The 17,679-nt window shown below is 59.7% G+C and overlaps 1 protein-coding gene across 10 annotated transcripts in view; it reads left to right on the plus strand.

The window, feature by feature from the left end:
* KCNQ2 (potassium voltage-gated channel subfamily Q member 2) overlaps positions 1-17,679 on the plus strand; it is a 66,515-nt gene that overhangs the window by 32,020 nt on the left and 16,816 nt on the right. For 8 of the 10 annotated variants that reach the window (XM_073005239.1, XM_073005241.1, XM_073005244.1 and 5 more), the window contains exons 6-11: positions 1,742-1,852; positions 2,636-2,731; positions 6,776-6,870; positions 8,843-8,872; positions 11,285-11,353; positions 15,459-15,488. In XM_073005239.1, the coding sequence (XP_072861340.1) occupies positions 1,742-1,852; positions 2,636-2,731; positions 6,776-6,870; positions 8,843-8,872; positions 11,285-11,353; positions 15,459-15,488 (431 nt within the window). The remainder of the gene's footprint in view (positions 1-1,741; positions 1,853-2,635; positions 2,732-6,775; positions 6,871-8,842; positions 8,873-11,284; positions 11,354-15,458; positions 15,489-17,679) is intronic. The other 2 variants (XM_073005242.1, XM_073005258.1) reach the window with 1 other exon arrangement.

A 17,679-nucleotide genomic window follows, 5' to 3' on the forward strand; every position in this document is an offset into this window, starting at 1 on the left:
TCTATCTCTCTGTCTCCATCTCTCTGTCTCTGTCTCCATCTCTCTGTCTGTATCTCTGTCTTAGTCCCCATCCTCTCCCTCTTGGTTTTCGGCCTCCCCACTTAGCCCTTGCTGTCATGTGGTTGAGTTGAGAATGTCAATAGTCACTGTTTCATGTCTTCCAAAACATGCCTCTTGGCTGGGCGCGGTGGCTCAGCCTGTAATCCCAGCACTTTGGGAGGCCGAGGCCGGCAGATCATGAGGTCAGGAGATTGAGACCATCCTGGCTAACACGGTGAAACCCCGTCTCTACTAAAAAAATACAAAAAAACTAGCTGGGCAAGGTGGCGGGCGCCTGTAGTCCCAGCTACTCGGGAGGCTGAGGCAGGAGAATGGCATGAACCCGGGAGGCGGAGCTTGCAGTGAGCTGAGATCCGGCCACTGCAGTCCAGCCTGGGCGACAGAGCGAGATTCCGTCTCAAAATAAAAAACAAAAAACAAACCAAAAAAAAAAAAAAAGCCTCCTTTGGTAAAGAAATTGTGTAGAGGGCTGAGGTCCTGGCTTGGTCTCCCCAGGAGAGGTTTCTGGTCCAGGCCTCGCCCAACCTCCCGCCCACTCCATGTGGCAGCCTCCTTCCCAGAGCCTTCTGTGCACTCCGCATGATGGCGGCAGCCGGGGCCCCCAAGTGCTGGTGCTGTTTCGCGCCAGGGCATAGCTTCCTTCAGTGTGGAGCGGGCGCGGCCCAGCCGGCCCACCCTGTCCTCAGAACACACAGCGGCGTCCTCAGAGCCTGGGGTAAACTCCCCAGGGTGGGGCTGCGGGTCCTGGTGAGAGGTCTCCCCTTCCCGGCCCCGCTGTCTGTGCTCAGGCCTCGACCCCTCCCTCTGTTTGTCTAAGACCCTGCCCTCCCAGGGCCTGTCCCGGGCCCACCTTCTCGTCCAAAGAGCGGCCTCCGTGCGGTTGTCCTGAGCCCCCTGGCTTGTGGGGCATGCGGTTCTGGCAAGGGGGGGGGTGGGCTGCGGCCCCCACATGTCCAGCACTGAGTGCAGGGCACCTGCCCCGCCTTCCTCAACCCCGGCACAGGTGTCTCTTGTCAGAGCCGCATGGAGACGTGTCTGTCCTTTGCTTCCCCTCACCCAGGCTCCGAGCTGGGTGCTCCTGGGCTCTCTGGGACCCCTGGGGAGGCCCAACCTGGCCTGACCGCCCCCTTGCCCACCACCCCTAGAGAAACTCTAAACACAACCCCTGGGGTCCCTGCTCCAGGAGCAGCCACCCTGCCATGGCCCGGTGGGGACCACTCCCCTGCCTCTCATCATGGCCTCCTCCCGCCACCCCTCTCCTCTGGCCTCAGCTCAGGTCAGGCTCAGCGAGCCCCCTGCACGCCCCACCTGTTCCTCTGGGTCCCTCTCGGCACTCCCTCCTCCCCAGCTGCGCTCTCCACCCGGTGGGGATGGGTGGGGGCTGCCGTCCTAGCCGAGCCTCGTGGGAGTCACGTCACTGGGCCTCTGGTTCTCGATGTGAGATGGGGACACAGCCTTTGGCTGGACCCTGCTTCTGGCCTGTAGGGGAAGAGGAGAGAGGGCTCCGGGGATGAAGGGCGGCCGACCCCAACCCTGGCCTCACTGGGCCCCTGTGTGGGTGGTGACATGGGGGTGGTACCACATCTGTCCCAACCCAAGCCCTGAGCCGCCTGCGGGCATCTAGCCTGCCCTCAGGGGTGTGAGCAGGCCCTTCATGTGACCGGAGCCTGTGGTCCCACAGATCACGCTGACCACCATTGGCTACGGGGACAAGTACCCCCAGACCTGGAACGGCAGGCTCCTGGCGGCAACCTTCACCCTCATCGGTGTCTCCTTCTTCGCGCTTCCTGCAGTAAGTCCAGCTGCCCTGCCTGCCTTGGAGGGGGATGAGGTCTTGTAGGCTCCCGAGGTGACCACAGGCCCCTGGGCACAGTTCCCTGGGTGGGACCTGGAGCAGGAGCGGCTCCCAGCAAGTCCATAGCCCCCAGGAGCTGGAGGTGGCAACTCAGGGTCAGAGGCCTTGTTCCCCGAGGCCTGGAGTGGGGGGTTCTCCAGCCCCAGCAGGAGCATGCCCAGGGCTGTGGCTGTAGCTTCAGGGGCTCTGTCACTGGTGGCCCCTCTTAGTCTGAGTGGGGCCCAGCAGGACGTCCCTGTGACCAGGGGCAGGGCGGCTGGTGACACAGCTCCTTTGTGGGTCTGCAGGCAGTGAGGCCCACCCAGTTCAGAGGAAGGTGGAGGGGCCCTGCCAACCTTTGTTGCCCCCAGGGCAGGGCAGGGCAGGGCAGCTGGTGCACAGCGAGAGGCTGGCCCGGGTGGTTCCTTCACTGTGTGCCCTTCAAGATGGGTGTGCAGACTCTTCCGGGTGGAGCGGAAGAGAGGCCACCCTGAGTTCAGCGTGGGCCCCGCCAGGTCTCCTGCAAGCCAGTGGGTTCTTTCCTCTTGGTGCTGATGGATTGTGGGGACTCGGGTCCCTGGATGCAGTCTGACCCTGATGAAGGTGGGGGAGGTATGGATCAGTGGAGACGGGTCTGACCCTGGTGAAGGTGGGGGACATGGGTTCCCAGGGCGTGGTCTGACCCTGATGAATTGGGGTGTGGGGGTCCCTGGGGTGTGGCCTGACCCTGACGAATTGCAGGGCATCTTGGGGTCTGGCTTTGCCCTGAAGGTTCAGGAGCAGCACCGGCAGAAGCACTTTGAGAAGAGGCGGAACCCGGCCGCAGGCCTGATCCAGGTGAGTCCAGGCGTCCCCTGGGGACCAGCGCAGCCCTCGTCCTGGTCCCACCTTGTCCAGGAGTAGAGGCCGCCAGGGCCTTGGCATTGCCCTATCTGCGGATGGGGCCACAGCCCTCACCCTCTGCGGGAATGTGTGGAAGGAGCCAGGATGCGAGTGTGTGTGTTGAGAAATGGCTCCGACCCCTGAGGCTGCACAGGGTGGTTTGTGTGAAGACGCTGCTGGGGTGGCCCTTGCCTTGTGTGGGCGCTGGGGCCCAGCCATCAGGTCCTCTCCACCGCACCCTGGGGGGCGAATGCACCCATTCGGAAGCTGCAGGGCTGAGGCTCCCAGAGCCCACATGCTGCAGCGAGTCAGTGCCTGACCCCGTCTGACCCCTGATGCTGGCTGTAGGCCCCGATGATGCCCGCCCGGACCCCACCCAGCCCCATCCCACCATTTGGGGGTAGGTAGGGTGCAGTGACCACTCTGGCATCCACAAGTAATTCCTGAGCCACCTTGAAAATATGGACAGACAATGGCTGGGCACAGTGGCTCACGCCTGTAATCCCAGCACTTTTGGGAGGCCGAGGTGGTAGGATCACGAGGTCAGGAAATCAAGACCATCCTGGCCAACATGGTGAAACCCCATCTCTCCTGAAAATACAAAAATTAGCCGGGTGTGGTGGCGTGCACCTGTAGTCCCAGCTACTTGGGAGGCTGAAGCAGGAGAATCGCTTGAACCAGGGAGGCGGAGGTTGCAGTGAGCGGAGATCACACCACAGTACTCCAACCTGGTAACAAAGTGAGACTCCATCTCAAAAAAATAAAAAAGAAAAAAAAAGAAAATATGGACAGACTGCAGGACCCCCTTGGGACCAGCCATTCTTACAGTTCCTCCCCAAAGTCTTCCATCCACTGGACCCTCAGAACTGACCAGGTCCCTGCCAGCTGGATGTGGCTATAGGCTCTCTCCTGTCTCAGACAGCAGATCTTGAGATGGAGATAAGCCTGGGTTACACCAGGTGGGCCCTAAATGCAATGATGACATGCATCCTTATAAGAAGGAGATTTGACACAGAGGAGGGGAAAGCAGTGTGACCAGAGGCGGAGACTGGAGACATGGCCACAAGCCGTGGAGTGTCGGTGGCCACGGCAGGCGATGTGCCTCTCGTGGTCTTGGTTCTGGGCCCAGCCCACCTTAAGGTGTGTGTATTTATCTTCCACTATAGAAACTACAAACAGCCATTTATTTTCATGCAAAAGATTATAAAGAAGAACAAAAATGCCCCCAAATCTCATTCCACTGTTGATGGTTTAAAAAGTGACCACGTACATGTGGTGAAAAGGTTAAAACAGTGCCAGAAAGGCAGCACCTGAGCACCGAGGGTCCCGTGCGCCATGCTCCCCTCGAAGGTCACTCTTAACAGCAGCTGGTGCACATTTCCAGAGCACCGTTGGGCCTCTCCACGGGCACACCTCAGGGGTCCTGCAGCCATGGTTCCAGACCACTATAATAGAGATACGGCAATAAAGTGAGTCACATGAATTTCGTGGTTTCCCAGTGCATGTGGAAGTTATGTTTACAGGCTGGGCACTGTGGCTCCCACCTGTAATCCCAGCACTTTGGGAGGCCGAGGTGGGCAGATCTCTTGAGGGCAGGAGTTCGAGACCAGCCTGGCCAACATGGTGAAATCCCGTCTCTACTAAAAATACAAAAAAATTAGCCGGGCATGGTGGCTCATGCCTGTAATCCCAGCTACTGAGGAGGCTGAGGCAGCAGAATTGCTTGAACCCGGGAGACGGAGGTTGCAGTGAGCCAAGATCACGCCATTGCACTCCAGCCTGGGCAACAGCGTGAGACTCTGTCTCAAAAAAAAAAGTTATGTTTACACCATGCTGTAGCCTACTAAGTGTGCAGTAGCATTATGTCTAAAAACCAGTAAAGCGCTGCACGTACCTTCACTTACAAATACTTAATTGCTAAAATATACTAACAATCACCTGAGCCTTCCGCGAGTTGTGATCTTTGTGCCGGCAGAGGGTCTCGCCTCGATGCCGGTGGCCACTGCTGATGAGGTGGGGCTGCTGAAGGCTGGGGTGGTTGTGGCGATTTCTTAAAATAAGGCAAGAATGAGGTTTGCCGCATCGATTCACTCTTCCTTTCACGAAAGATTTCTCTGTGGCATGCGATGCTGTTGGATAGCATTTTACCCACAGTGGAACTGCTTTCAGCCTCGTAGTCAGTCCTCCCAGACGCTGCCACTGCTTTACCAACTAAGTTTATTTAACATTCTGAATCCTTCTTGTCATTTCAACACTGTTCACAGCATCTTCACCTGGAGTAGATTCTGTCGACAAAAAACAAAACAAAACAAAACAAAAAACAAAAAACAGAAAAAATACCTCCAAACGTGTCCAATGTGTTTGGGAATTAGAAGAAAGGATTATAACCAGAGATGAACCACTGTGGCCGGAGGGTGGGGAGCTCTCATCCAGAGATGAACCAGTGTGGCCGGCTGCCCGTGTGCCGGAGGAGGAGGGGCAGGGAAGCTCTCCCTGGCTGAGAAGTTCACATAAGCTGCTTGGAAACAGAGTTCACTGGCTCTGGAGGCTGAAAACCGGAGTTGGCATCCGTTCACTGGTGGAGATGCCGCTGCTGGGCCAGCGTTCCTCCTACGGCATCTCGTCTGGATTGCTGCAGTCCTGACAAGGAATTCCTTGTGGGGTGCACCGCCATACCTGGCTAATTTTTTTTTTTTTTTAAAGGAGAGGCAGCGTTTTGCCATGTTTCCCAGGCTGGTCTTGAACTCCTGGGCTCAGATGATCCACCTGCCTCAGCCTCCAAGGTGCGGCGAGCCTCGGCGCCTGGCCAGGGTGGCTAACGTGTTAACAAATGGAAAACCAAGTGTAGGATGTGTGGAAACTGGGCCCCCTGCTGGTAGGAATGTAACGATGCGGCCACCCGGGAAAGCAGTTTGGTTGTTTCTCAGAAAGTTCGGAAACGTGGGGTTACCGCGTAGCCCAGCCGTTCTACAGACCTTCAACCAACACGTGCACACAAATGTCACAGCAGTACCACTCATAGGAACCAAAAAGTGGACACGGCTGAAATGTCTATTAATGGATGAACGGAATATGATTTATCCATATGATCCTCCCATGAGGAGGAGCGGGCGCTGCCCCTTGCTACAACGAGGATGGGCCTCGGGGATGTCACGCTCAGCGGAGGGAGCCGGGCAGGGAAGGCCGTGCAGCTTGCGATGTCCTTGGCAGGAAACGCCCAGGGCGGGGAAGTCCGTGGAGCCCGGTACACCCTGGTGGTGGCCAGGGCCTGGGGGACCAGGGAACCAGGAGTGCCTGCTGGACGTGGGGGGTAGTAGGGGGTTTCTTTGGGGGCGACGAAGAAGTGTGGAGTTAGATAGGGGCAGTGGTCACGCAGCACTGCGTGTGCAGGTGCCACTGAAGCGCACACTTTAAAATGGCTAAAATGGTGAACTTTAGGATATGTCTATTTCAGCACCGCAAAACGAAACAAAACAAAGGCATAGAGAATGGAAATCCAGCCAGGCAAGGTTCAGTCTAACCCGCAGGCTCATGCTCCGAGCCAGGCTGAGTCCCCGCCCTGGGAGGATGGAGGTTGGGGTCCCTGGACCTACCCGTACCCCCAGCGCCTCAGGTTGCCCAGGGCCCAACAGGGAGGGCAGGAAGGTTAACACCCAGGACAGGTGATAACCGCCAGGGGCCAGGCGAGAGTCATGGAAAGGAAAGAACGCAGCCTCCCTGCGAACTATCTGAGGGCCCCGAGTCAAGCCCTGACCACTCCCCAACTTCAGGCCCCACCGTCTGACAAGCGGTCTTGCCTGTCTGTCCAGCAGGGGGTAAACTGAGGCTGTGGGGCTGATGCAGCACTGGGGCCCGGCCTGCTGGCCCAGAGTCCTGAGTGCCGGGCTGACAGCATGGGAGTCCCAGGTCCTCTCTGCCCCATTGCCTCCATGCCTGGCCCTCCTGGGCGCTCCCCTCACCATCTGCCCCTCACCAACCGCCTCGTCTCTCCCTCCGCAGTCGGCCTGGAGATTCTACGCCACCAACCTCTCACGCACAGACCTGCACTCCACGTGGCAGTACTACGAGCGCACGGTCACCGTGCCCATGTACAGGTACCACCGCCGGGCACCTGCCACCACGCATCTGTTTCGTTTTTTGTTTTCCATTTGTTCTTAAACCCCACTTTTTGTTGTTCATTATTTTGATTGATTTTTTTTCTTTAAAATGTATGTATTTTTCACAAAGAAGTTCTGTGTGTGGTTTATTTCGAGGCGTTGATTCTGCCCTTTGTGTTAGAGCTGCGGCTTTCTTTTCACTTTCATTTCCTCCCCCGTTGCTTTATCGTCCTGGCCATGGGTCATGCTGTGTTGTGTGCGTTGCAAGGACACTCCCCAGGGAGCCTGACAGCTCTCCCCGGGCGGCTCTGGACCAGCAGCTTGAGGTGCCCAGGCTTCATGAGTGGAACCAGCACTGTGACCCTGTCCCCCACCAAGGACCTAGGGCTCCTGCGTGGGGGGCAGGAAAGTAACCCTGGATCACAGTGAGGCTTTCGGACCAGGAGACTCAAATTATCCTGGGGGTCCCAGGTGTCCCCCAACAGGACAGAGCACACAGACAACCTTGGAGCCCCTCGGGCAGCAGAGAAGGGGGCCTAAAAAGTGCCAGTCGAGGCAGTGCCAGCAGGTCCTGTGAGCCTGTGTGGTTGGAGGGCAGCTTTCCCGTGCTTTTTTGTTTTACAAAAGGGCAGGTGGCAGCCAGTTGGGATTTTCAGTGCCTGGCCCTTGCTTAAATTAAGGTCTGAGATGAGGGGTTCCGAGGGCCTTTCTCCTGGTCCACGTGGGCCTGACCCCTCGAGTCCGTCTATGTGGGCACCACCCTGCCCGCCCGCCCGCCCTCTGCTCTGAGGTGGGGAATGGAGCCCGGGGACTTCCCAACTCAGGCGCCCTCCTCACCTGCTCCTAGGGGGTTTCTGTTCCCTGGAGTCTTCCCTGAGGGTGGGGCCTTCCCTGAGGGTGGAGCCTTCCTTCCCTGAGGGTGGAGCCTTCCTTCCCTGAGGGTGGGACCTTCCCTTTGGGTGGAGCCTTCCCTGTGGGTGGGATCTTCCTTCCCTGAGGGTGGGGCCTTCCCTGTGGGTGGAGCCTTCCCTGAGGGTGGGGCCTTCCCAGAGGGTGGAGCCTTCCTTCCCTGAGGGTGGGGCCTTCCCAGAGGGTGGAGCCTTCCTTCCCTGAGGGTGGAGCCTTCCCTTTGGGTGGAGCCTTCCCTGTGGGTGGGGTCTTCCTTCCCTGAGGGTGGTGCCTTCCCTGAGGGTGGAGCCTTCCTTCCCTGAGGGTGGGGCCTTCCCTGTGGGTGGAGCCTTCCCTGAGGGTGGAGCCTTCCTTCCCTGAGGGTGGGGCCTTCCCTGAGCCTGGAGTCTTCCCTGTGGGTGGAGCCTTCCCTGAGGGTGGAGTCATCCCTGTGGGTGGGGCCTTCCCTGAGGGTGAAGTTATCCCTGTGGGTGGGGCCTTCCCTGTGGGTGAGGCCTTCCCTGAGGGTGGAGCCTTCCCTGAGGGTGAAGTCATCCCTGTGGGTGGGACCTTCCCTGTGGGTGGAGCCTTCCCTGAGGGTGGGGCAGGTGCACATCGTGGATGGGACTTCTAGGCTGGGTTGGGGCCCAGGATTCTTCTTGAGGATCCTGAGTTGGCAAGGGTGGACAGACTCGTGGCCATCCTCAGCTGCTACCTGCCTTTTCAGGGTGTCACTTGGGAGGAGGGTGCCAGAGCCCTTGGTGGTCCTTGATGTTTACAGTTGCCCTCCGGGGTCTGCCCCGACCCCTCCCTCAGCACCATCCCCCCTGCACCTCCTGGAAGCCCAGCCTTAGGAGCCTGGCCCTGCCCGTCTTTCCTAGGAATGTTGGCCATGCCCCTGTTTCTGCAAAGCGGCCTCTCTCAGCCCAGGGCGGGGACAGAAGCAGCCCTTGTGCTAATTTTCTTTGTTCTATTGTTTCCCCTACTTTCCTCGACTATTTGTTTCATTTTCTTTTTCTTATCCCGTTCTTTTTGAAATTTTCCGTTCTTTTCCCTTTGTGTGTGTGGAAACACTTGAAAGTTCGCAAACTCAAACCTACGGGGCCTCCAGGTAGGAAATGCATGGACAGAAGCCCTGTGTGTGTGTGGTTCTCATTCTGTGTCTGGAACTGTGACCAGGCAAGCCCCCGGAGCCCCAGAGCCCACCCGGTGTGTAGAGTGACCACTGCCCCCGCCCACCGAGCATCCCTGCACCCCCTGCCCTGCGTGGCCCCATGCTGGGCGGCCCGATCACCCTGGGCCCTCCCCTGCCTGGAGCCCACATGCCAACCCTGCCCTCCCTGGAGCCCATGTGTCAACCCTGCCCTCCCCGGGCCCATCCACCCTTCTCACCATGTCCCTGCCCCCAGCCGCTGCTTCCTGTTGCCAGCCCGCCTGTGTCCCCTGTGGTCTTGTCCTGTCCTGCTTCCGGCCTGGCTCCCCTCGTGCCTCCATCCCCACCCCACGGGCCCCATCTGTGAGCAGAGCAGGAATGGTGGATGGGGGCTTCCCCCACCCTGGCGCTGGGCACCCATCTGGGGCCAAAGGTGCTCCCAGGCCAGGACCCCCAGACCGGCCATGGTCCTTGTCCCACCGTGGCTCACAGGGTGGCCTCTGTGGGCAGCTCACCTCAGGGGTCTGCTTCAGGGTCTTCTGCCCTGGACTCAAGTTTCTCCTGAGTCTTGCCCTGGCATCACAGGGGAACCCCAAGGCTCTGGGCCGTCCCACCCCTGTGCGTTCCCCACTGCTGAGAGCGGGAAACAGGGCTGTTTGTTCAGACTGGAGGGCACTGAGCCGCTATGGGAAGCCTCATCCCTGTACAGCATGAAGGGCCTCTCCCTGTCGGGTGGGCAAGCTTGTGCTCTGTGACAGCACCGCCCTGCAGAGCCTGGGGCCAGCCGCTCCCCACATAGACTGGGAGGGCTTCCTGCACAGAAGCCCTTGATGACTCCTCCGGGGGCCAGTCACCCATCCTGGAGGAGAGACCTGGCCACCCTTCCTGGGAACTGTTAGAATGTTGATCCTCTATTCCCAGAAGGGAAGTGGGTGCGATGCTGGGCAGTGGTGAGTCCTGGGCACCTCTGCCCCCGACATGCTCAGCCATAAGACATCTCCAGTGTCTGCAGAGGCCCTGCCGCCCCTGGGGCCAGGTGGCTGGCACTGAAGCCGGCTGCCCCCTCCCCAGCCTCTGCTCTCTCCCAGGGCCGCCCCCTCCCCTTGTTGCATCCTTGTCCACAGCCCCGTCCTGCCCTGGCCATGCTGCCCACCTGTCTGCCCTGGCACTGCTGCTCTGTGTGTTCGAGGCATGGCCTCCTGTGTGGCTCTGAGGGCTGACGTGTGTGTCTCTCATCTGGGCCTGTGTGCGTGTGGGTCCCGCCAAGGAGAGGTGGGGAGCCACCTGTGGCCCCCGGACAGACTCCAGCCAGCCTGGGCTCTGCTGCGCCCACAACACCAGCTCACCAGTCGCCTGGGTTCCTGCTCTGACCTGGACAGCGGACTGCCCTCTGGAGGGAGGGGGCTCACAGGAGCCCCACTCCTGCCAGCATTTTGGGGGGCACCTCTGGGGCTGCAGAGGGAACAAAGAGGCTGTGGACGGGATGGCAGGGCCTGGGAGCAGAGGCTGAGGAGGCGGAGGGGTGGGGACAGGTGGGTCAGGGAGGCGGGTGGGGCAGAGGCTCCCGAGGAGGGCGTCTCTTCCTGAAGCTAGCTGGCATACTCTGAGGGCATGGGCGGTGAGGAGCAGGCGGAGTGAGGTGGGTGGGAGTGGTGGCAGGGAGTGAAGAGGGGGACGTCCCACCCAGACATGGGGAGGCGCCTGCACGCCCGCCTGGGGGGCTTCAGGAGACCCGGACCTGGTCCTGCTGGTGTCTGTGGGCGGCAGGGCAGGAAGATGGGGGTGGGTATGACCAGGACTGGGAAAGGGGCTTGGAGCAGAGCTGGGGGCATCTGGGCCTGATGAGCCTGGGCTCATCCTATAGACTCCAGAATGAGCTTGGCTTTGCCAAGCAAAATCCTTTTATGTATCCCCACCTCCCAACTCCTCCAGCCTTGGCAGAGAAAGTGGCTGTGTAGAGAGAGGCCGGGGCCCTAAATATATTCGGGTGCTGTCCTTCTGGGATGTTCAGGGATTAGAAGGGGGGCAGGGAGTAGGGCCTCCCCCGACCTGCGCGCCCTCCTCCACCTGCTCCAGGCTGCAGGGTTGGGGCTGCATGGGGGGCCTGTTCCCTCCTCCCTCCTCTCTGCTGTCCCTGCTGGTTGACAAGGCCCCAGGCACAGCCAGAGAACGAAGGTGGCTCCTGGGACCGCCCAGGAGAGGTGGGCCTGAGCCCAGGGCCCAGTGGGCAGCTGCCTGAAAGCCTGACCACATCACACGCTGCCGTGTCTGACACCGCAGGCCTCGGCCGGTGGAACTGTGCAAGCTGAGGGAGGTGTCCCAGGACTCGGGTGGGTGAGACGCTCACTCCCCTCTCCTCCTCTCCCCCAGACTCATCCCCCCGTTGAATCAGCTGGAGCTGCTGAGGAACCTCAAGAGTAAATCTGGACTTGCTTTCAGGTCAGCCAGGGAGCTCCCGGTGGGGCGGGTGGGCGTCTCAGTCCTCTGGGGGCCCCAGCTGCCCACAGAAGACTCGCCCCAGACAGTGCCCCGGGGACTCCAGGGAGCTGGGACACGCAGGGACGCTGGACTTGGTGAGGGTGGTGCTTTCTCTTTCCGTGTCTGCTGACCTGGTCTGGACTCCCATCCCCAGAGGGGCAGCTGGTCTGGGGGACGGGCAGAGAGGGAGGGGCAAAGGTTGATGTGGGACCCAGGTGTGTGGGTCATATGATACGAAGTGGCCCGGCCCTGCGTCCCCCCGGCCCTGCGGACCCCTGGCCCTGCATCCTCCCGAGTGCCTGGTGGTGACTCAGGCACTGGCGGCACCTGCTGCCTCTCCTTTAGGCCCAAAGCCCACGGCTGTCAGAGTGCCGGGCGCCGAGGTAGGTTGCAGAAGGGCCTGCTGAGCGGGAGACGTGGACCACGAATTCACCTGCCAGGCCTGCCCAGGCCCAGGGCCGTGCCCAGGCAGTTCCATGTCCCTTGGCGGGGCAGGAGCTTCCGGTGGGTTGGTTGCTGGTCTCTGCCTCCTGGAGACACATTTCTGTCCTGGAACCTGTCAGGACAATCTCAGATCATCCTGGATTTTCCGGGCGGGCCCTGAGTCCAACGATGAGTGTTCTTACAAGGAGAGGGAGATTGGGAAACACAGAGGAGACAGCCAACTAGGATGGAGAGGGACTGAAGCGATGTGGCCACAAGCTGAGGGCTGCCTGGAGCCACAGAAGCTGGAAGAGGCAGAAAGGAGCATTCCCTGGAGCTGCTGGAGGGAGCAGGCCCCGCCTGCCTGCCCGTCCGCCCGCCCCGCCCGCCCGCCACTTGGTTTTGGACTCTGGCCTCTGGGACGGTGAAAGAACAAAAGTCTGTTGTTGTACACTCCAGCGGCACTTAGTTACAGGAGCTGTAGCACATGAATCCAGACTTCAATCCCGGGAGCCGCGTGCTGCTGTGCCAAACACCTACCAGTGTGGGCGCGACTTCAGAGCTGGGTGATGCAGGGGCTTGTTTCCTGGAATCACAGGTCCACGCGTGGAGGACTTCAGCCCCAGGGTGCGTCATACCCAGAATCACACACACCTGATTTAAATGATTCTGATGACTTTATTATTTTATTTATTATTTTTGTTTGAGATGGAGTCTCACTCTGTCACCCAGGCTGGAGTGCGGTGGCGTGATCTCGGCTCACTACAACCTCTGCCTCCCGGGTTCAAGTGATTCTCCTGCCTCGGCCTCCTGAGTAGCTGGGATTACAGATACCTGCTACCACGCCTGGCTAATTTTTGTTATTTTTGGTGGAGATGGGGTTTCACCATGTTGGTTGGCCAGGCCGGTCTTAAGTTCCTGACCTCAAGGGCTCTGCCTGTCTCGGCCTCCCAAAGTGCTGGGATTAAAGGCGGGAGCCACCGTGCCCGGCCTCTGATGACTTTAGATGATGAAATTTGGGACTTTTTGAACTGATGGGATTTAAATGAGATTTTGGACATATTTTGAGGTGCAGGCTGGAAGAAACTGAGGTGTCCTGAAGAGATGGTGGGGCTCAGGAGGAAGTGGAGATGCAGCTATTGGAAGCTGGAGGGAAGGCTGTCCTTATGTTGCTGGTGGCAGAGAATCCGCCAGGCTGTGCACTACTGTCGGGCAGAGGCAGAATTTTTAAGTGATGAACTGGGATATTTAGCCAAGAAGATTTCCAAGCAAAGTGTGGAAGGTGCAGCCTAATTTATTTCTGCTGCTCATAGTAAAGTGAGAGAGGAAAGAGGGAGATTTGGAACGGCACCTGGCCGATCCGCCAAAAGACTATAAAAAAAAAGAAGAAAGCATTCAGGGCAGAACTGCTGTAAGAAACCAGAACTTGAAGGTTTGGGAGGTGCTCAGCCTGTCCAGCTTGCAAAGGGTCTTAAATTAGGAGATTCACTGTTGGCAAAGCCTGCTTTGGCGAGAAGCCCACAGGTGTGGCCAGACAGCCTCGTAAGGTGCCAGGTGTGCAGCCGCAGCCTCCACCATCTCCACAGAGGCCTGAAGATGGAGCTATCCGGGAAGGACGTGCAGGGCGGCCTCCTGTCTAACAGCATCGCGCCCTGTGACATATTCAGGAGGCCCTGGAGGTTTTGGGGAGTTTCATACCAGCATAAACTAGATGGGCAGAGACAGTGTCAGACAAAGGTAAGAAGGCATCGAACTTCCGGGAGTCTGCAGGCAGGAAACAGGCCGGTGGCGCTCCTCAGCTGTGAACACAAGCTGCCCTTCAGGAAACGGAGAACGACGCCGAGGCTCCTGCAGAGGCCGGCGGGGCTGAGAGCCCCCAGGGAGCGTCCCCAGAGCTGTGCCACGTGGAGTTTGCCCACTGTGGTGGCCGGCGGCCCCTCTGTCATTCTCCCTTTCTGAGTGGGAAGGGCGGTCCTGCCGTGGATGTTTTAAGCAGATGACTTGTTTTGTAGATTCACAGGTGCGTGCACGGAGGACTTTAGCCCCAGGTTGGTGCATACCCGTGGTCTCACACACACCTGATTTAAGTGATTGCCATGACTTTAGATGATGGGATTTGGGACTTTTTGAATGGATAGGGTTTCTTTTTTCTGTTTTTTTTTTCTCCGAGACGGAGTCTTCTTGTGTCACTCAGGCTGGAGTGCAATGGCACGATCACGGCTCACTGCAACTTCAGCCTCCTGGGTTCAAGTGATTCTCCTCCCTCAACCTCCCGAGTCCCTGGGATTACAGGCGCCCGCCACCACACCCAGCTAAGTTTTGTATTTTTAGTAGAGACGGGGTTTCACCATATTGGTCAGGCTGGTCTCGAACTCCTGACCTCAGGTGATCTGCCTGTCTCGGCCTCCCAAAGTGCTGGGATTGCAGGCGTGAGCCACCGCGCCCGGCCAGCAAATGGGAGTTCAATGAGGTTTTGGACACAGAGTCCGTGCTGCAAGGGTGGAGACTTTGGGGGATCTTGGGAGGGGTGAGTGTATTCTGGACGTAAGATGGACATGAATTCTGGGGGGTTGGGAGAATGCAGTGGGTTGAATGCTGGTCTCCAAAATGTCCCAGAATGTGCAAATGTGACCTTATTTGGGAAGAGGGTCCTTGCAGCTATAACTGAGTTTGGGATCTTGAGATGAGATCACCCTGGATCATCCCAATGGGCCCTATCCCGGTGACAGCTGTCCTTACAGAGGTAGAGGAGGGGAAGACACAGAGACACGGAGAGTGCCATGGAGAGACGGAGGCAGAGACGGAGCGGTGCGGCCACAAGCCAAGGACACCTGGGCCACCGGGAGCTGCAGGAGGCGATGAGGGACCTTCCCCGAGAGCATGGCAACACGGTCCCTGCCACATGAAGTATTTGGAAGTGCACCAAAGAACCTGCTTGTAACACGGCGTACCAGCCGGGGCACTGGCCCAGGTGTTCGGATGAGATCGCTGGGGCCTCCCCATGGATGAGCCGAATCACAGTCCACCGATCTCTACTCAATCTGCAATGCCTTTACCAGCAGAAACAGCCCCAAGTGAGACGCCGGAAGCCCAGACAGATTTGCCTGCAGGGCGAGGCCGGGGCAGTTGGTTGGTGGCACAAACCCTGGGCTCACTGACTGTGGCGCAATGGAGCCGCCCCTGGAGAGTCATGCGGAAGAGAATCATTCCATTGGGATAAGCGTGGAAAAAAGAGTCAGAGCAGCTCAGTCTGTCTCGAAAATTGATTGTAAACTAAACTCCCTTGCGGAGCTTTCTTCAGCAAACATGTCCTTTTTGGAACTTTATTAATATTGGTGTGGTTCTGGTTAAAATGAGTGTCCGTGAATGTGGGGGGGTAGTGACCCCCAGGTCAGAAGAGCAGAAGCCCCCGGCGGAGTCCCTCTTTCCTCTCAGAGCTGCTGCCATGGGCCCTGGGGTGCCCGTTCCTGGGGCCGTGGGCTCTCTGGGGTGGGCGAGCCAGCTCCACCCCTGCCCAGCCTTCTCTGAGAACCCCCTCCCCTGCAGCCCCTGGCCCATGGGACTGTGGGGGGCTGGACTGGTTAGGGGACCCTCAAGGGTGCTGAGCGGGCAGCCACTAACTCTCTATTGCTTCTGTTTGAAGGAAGGAGCCCCCGCCGGAGCCGTCTCCAAGGTCAGTGCCCCTCGCCGCTGCCCTGGTGTCTGCCGCGTGCACCACCGTCTGGTCTCTCTCCCACACGTTTGCACAACCTGTTGTGGAGACATGAGGGCCTTGTGTGTGCTTCCGTGTGTGACCGTGTGACTGTGTCCAGACCCCCGCCTGGCGGTGATGTGGGCCCTTAAATCACTTTTCCTGCTCACCCCTCCACAGTGATTCGGTTTTACTTTGCAGCACTGTGGATCCGGGCAGCTGGGTGGCTTCTCGGGGGGATCCCGCCCACAAGTCTGGCCCCAGGGCTCTCGGAGGCAGGGGTTTCTGCTAGCGCACTCCCTCCGGCTGCAGGCACACAGCCTGAGCTCACAGCTGGCCTGAGTCGGGCCGGCCGGGGTGGAAGCTCCGAGTGGGCCTCTGGCCTTCCCGCTGTTCTGGGTCGGGAGTATCTGGAGCACATGGCACAGACCAGGGGCCCCCTGTCCTCCGGGGAGGGTGGGACACCCTCTCTGCCTCGCGCCCCTGGGTGGAGATGCTGGCCGGCCTCCTTCCCTGTTTGCCAAGGTCAAGGTGGGCCAAGGGTGCAGGTGCTCAGCCTGGTTCCCTCTCCCGGGCCCCTGAGGTTCTGCGGGTCAGGTAGATTGGAGACGGGACTCGTGTAAGGGGTGAAGGATGGAGACAGAGAAAATCAAGATCATTTCACAAGTTAATTCTATGTCTGCCGAGCCCCAGCCCCCCATGCATCACCCTGAGGAGGTCCCAGGCTTCTCTCAGCCCCATCCACATGTTGCAGAGTAAATCTGGCCCCTTGGACCTGGAGTCCGAGATGGATGCCTGGCTGCTTCGCGCCCATGCCCTCCTGGACGGCGGGTGACAGCTGGCGAGACACTGGGGGGCTTGGGTGTGGGGAGATGGAGTGGGGCTGAGTTCCATTTTTCCAGCCACCCCACATCCCACAGAAGGGGTCACGGTCAGTGCCTTGAGCTGGAAAGACGGGCAATGCTTCCGGCCCAAACCAACCAAGAGAACCACTAGGGGCCCGTTCATCCTCTCAGAGGCTAAGAAAACGGACGAGGGCCCAGAAAGAGTTGGATGGGCAGCACGGCCTCTGCTGGTGCCGCCCCCACTGCTGCCACTGCCGGGGCCGCGTCATTCTCCTGTCACTGCCTCCCCCGCCCCTGCTGTTGGCCCTGAGGCTGGGAGTGGTTGTGGGGATGGACACTGTACGCCCCACAATGGGCACCCTCGCCTGTGATTTGGGCGGAACCTCAGTGCTGTCCCAGGTGGAGGACAGCGGGGCCCCACGCCCTTGCTGAGAGTGACGCCGGAAATGCCCCGTGCCTCAGGGCCCTCGTGCTTGACGCCCCACCCGGCCGCTCCACGTTCTCGTCTCAGCCTCTCTCTTTCTCTCTCTCCCTCCCGCCCTCCACCCCACCCATCTGGACACCCGCTGCCCCCAAGCGCTTTAATCCCTGTTACTGCCCTTCTTGGGCCCCTCTCTCGTCTGCCCACTTTGGGGATGAGGTGCTGGCCCTGAAAGCGAACTCCAGGTGAGGACACGCGGGAGCCTCCGGGCTCTCCGGTAAGCTCTGTGGCTCCCCACCCCTCCCCCGTCTCTTCCCCATGTGTCCGGGGGTCCTTGCCTGCCTGTGCCTCCCACGCCCTCCCCCATGGGCGAGCGCCCACCCGCCCCGGCCCTCCTCCTGGGACGCCTGTGGTGAGGGACGTGGGGCGGCCGGGTCTGGGGCTTCCGGAAGGTGCCTGGGGTGCAGTGGGAGGGAGGAGCGGTGTCTGCCCTTGAAGGCCCTCCCTGCCCGTCCTGGGGTGCCGCAGCCTGTCCAGTGCAGGGCTGTGCTTAGGAAGTTGTTCCGCAATCATTACCTGCCACGTCCCTGGGCTACTGGGTGAGGGGCCTGCTCTGTGAAGCCTGAGGGAGAGCTCGGCTCCTGGTGCCCCTCTGCTGCCCGACCTGGGCTCTGTGAGTCCGGTGGGACCCGTGCCTCTGCCTGCCCTTTGGAGGTGGAGCCCGCACCCCACATGGCAGGACCCCGCTGGTGTCAGCTGGTCTTGGCAGGTGGATGGTGTGGACACAGGGACCCTCACTCACTGCTGAGACCCTCACCCCCATCCTAGCTCGGAACACAGGCACGTGGTGGCAAGCGACCCGGCTGGCAGGGGCTCGGTTCCCGTAGGGACCACTGGGGCTGTGCTG

The sequence above is a fragment of the Chlorocebus sabaeus genome, chromosome 2, assembly GCF_047675955.1.
Source record: "Chlorocebus sabaeus isolate Y175 chromosome 2, mChlSab1.0.hap1, whole genome shotgun sequence".
NCBI classification, from domain to species: domain Eukaryota; kingdom Metazoa; phylum Chordata; class Mammalia; order Primates; family Cercopithecidae; genus Chlorocebus; species Chlorocebus sabaeus.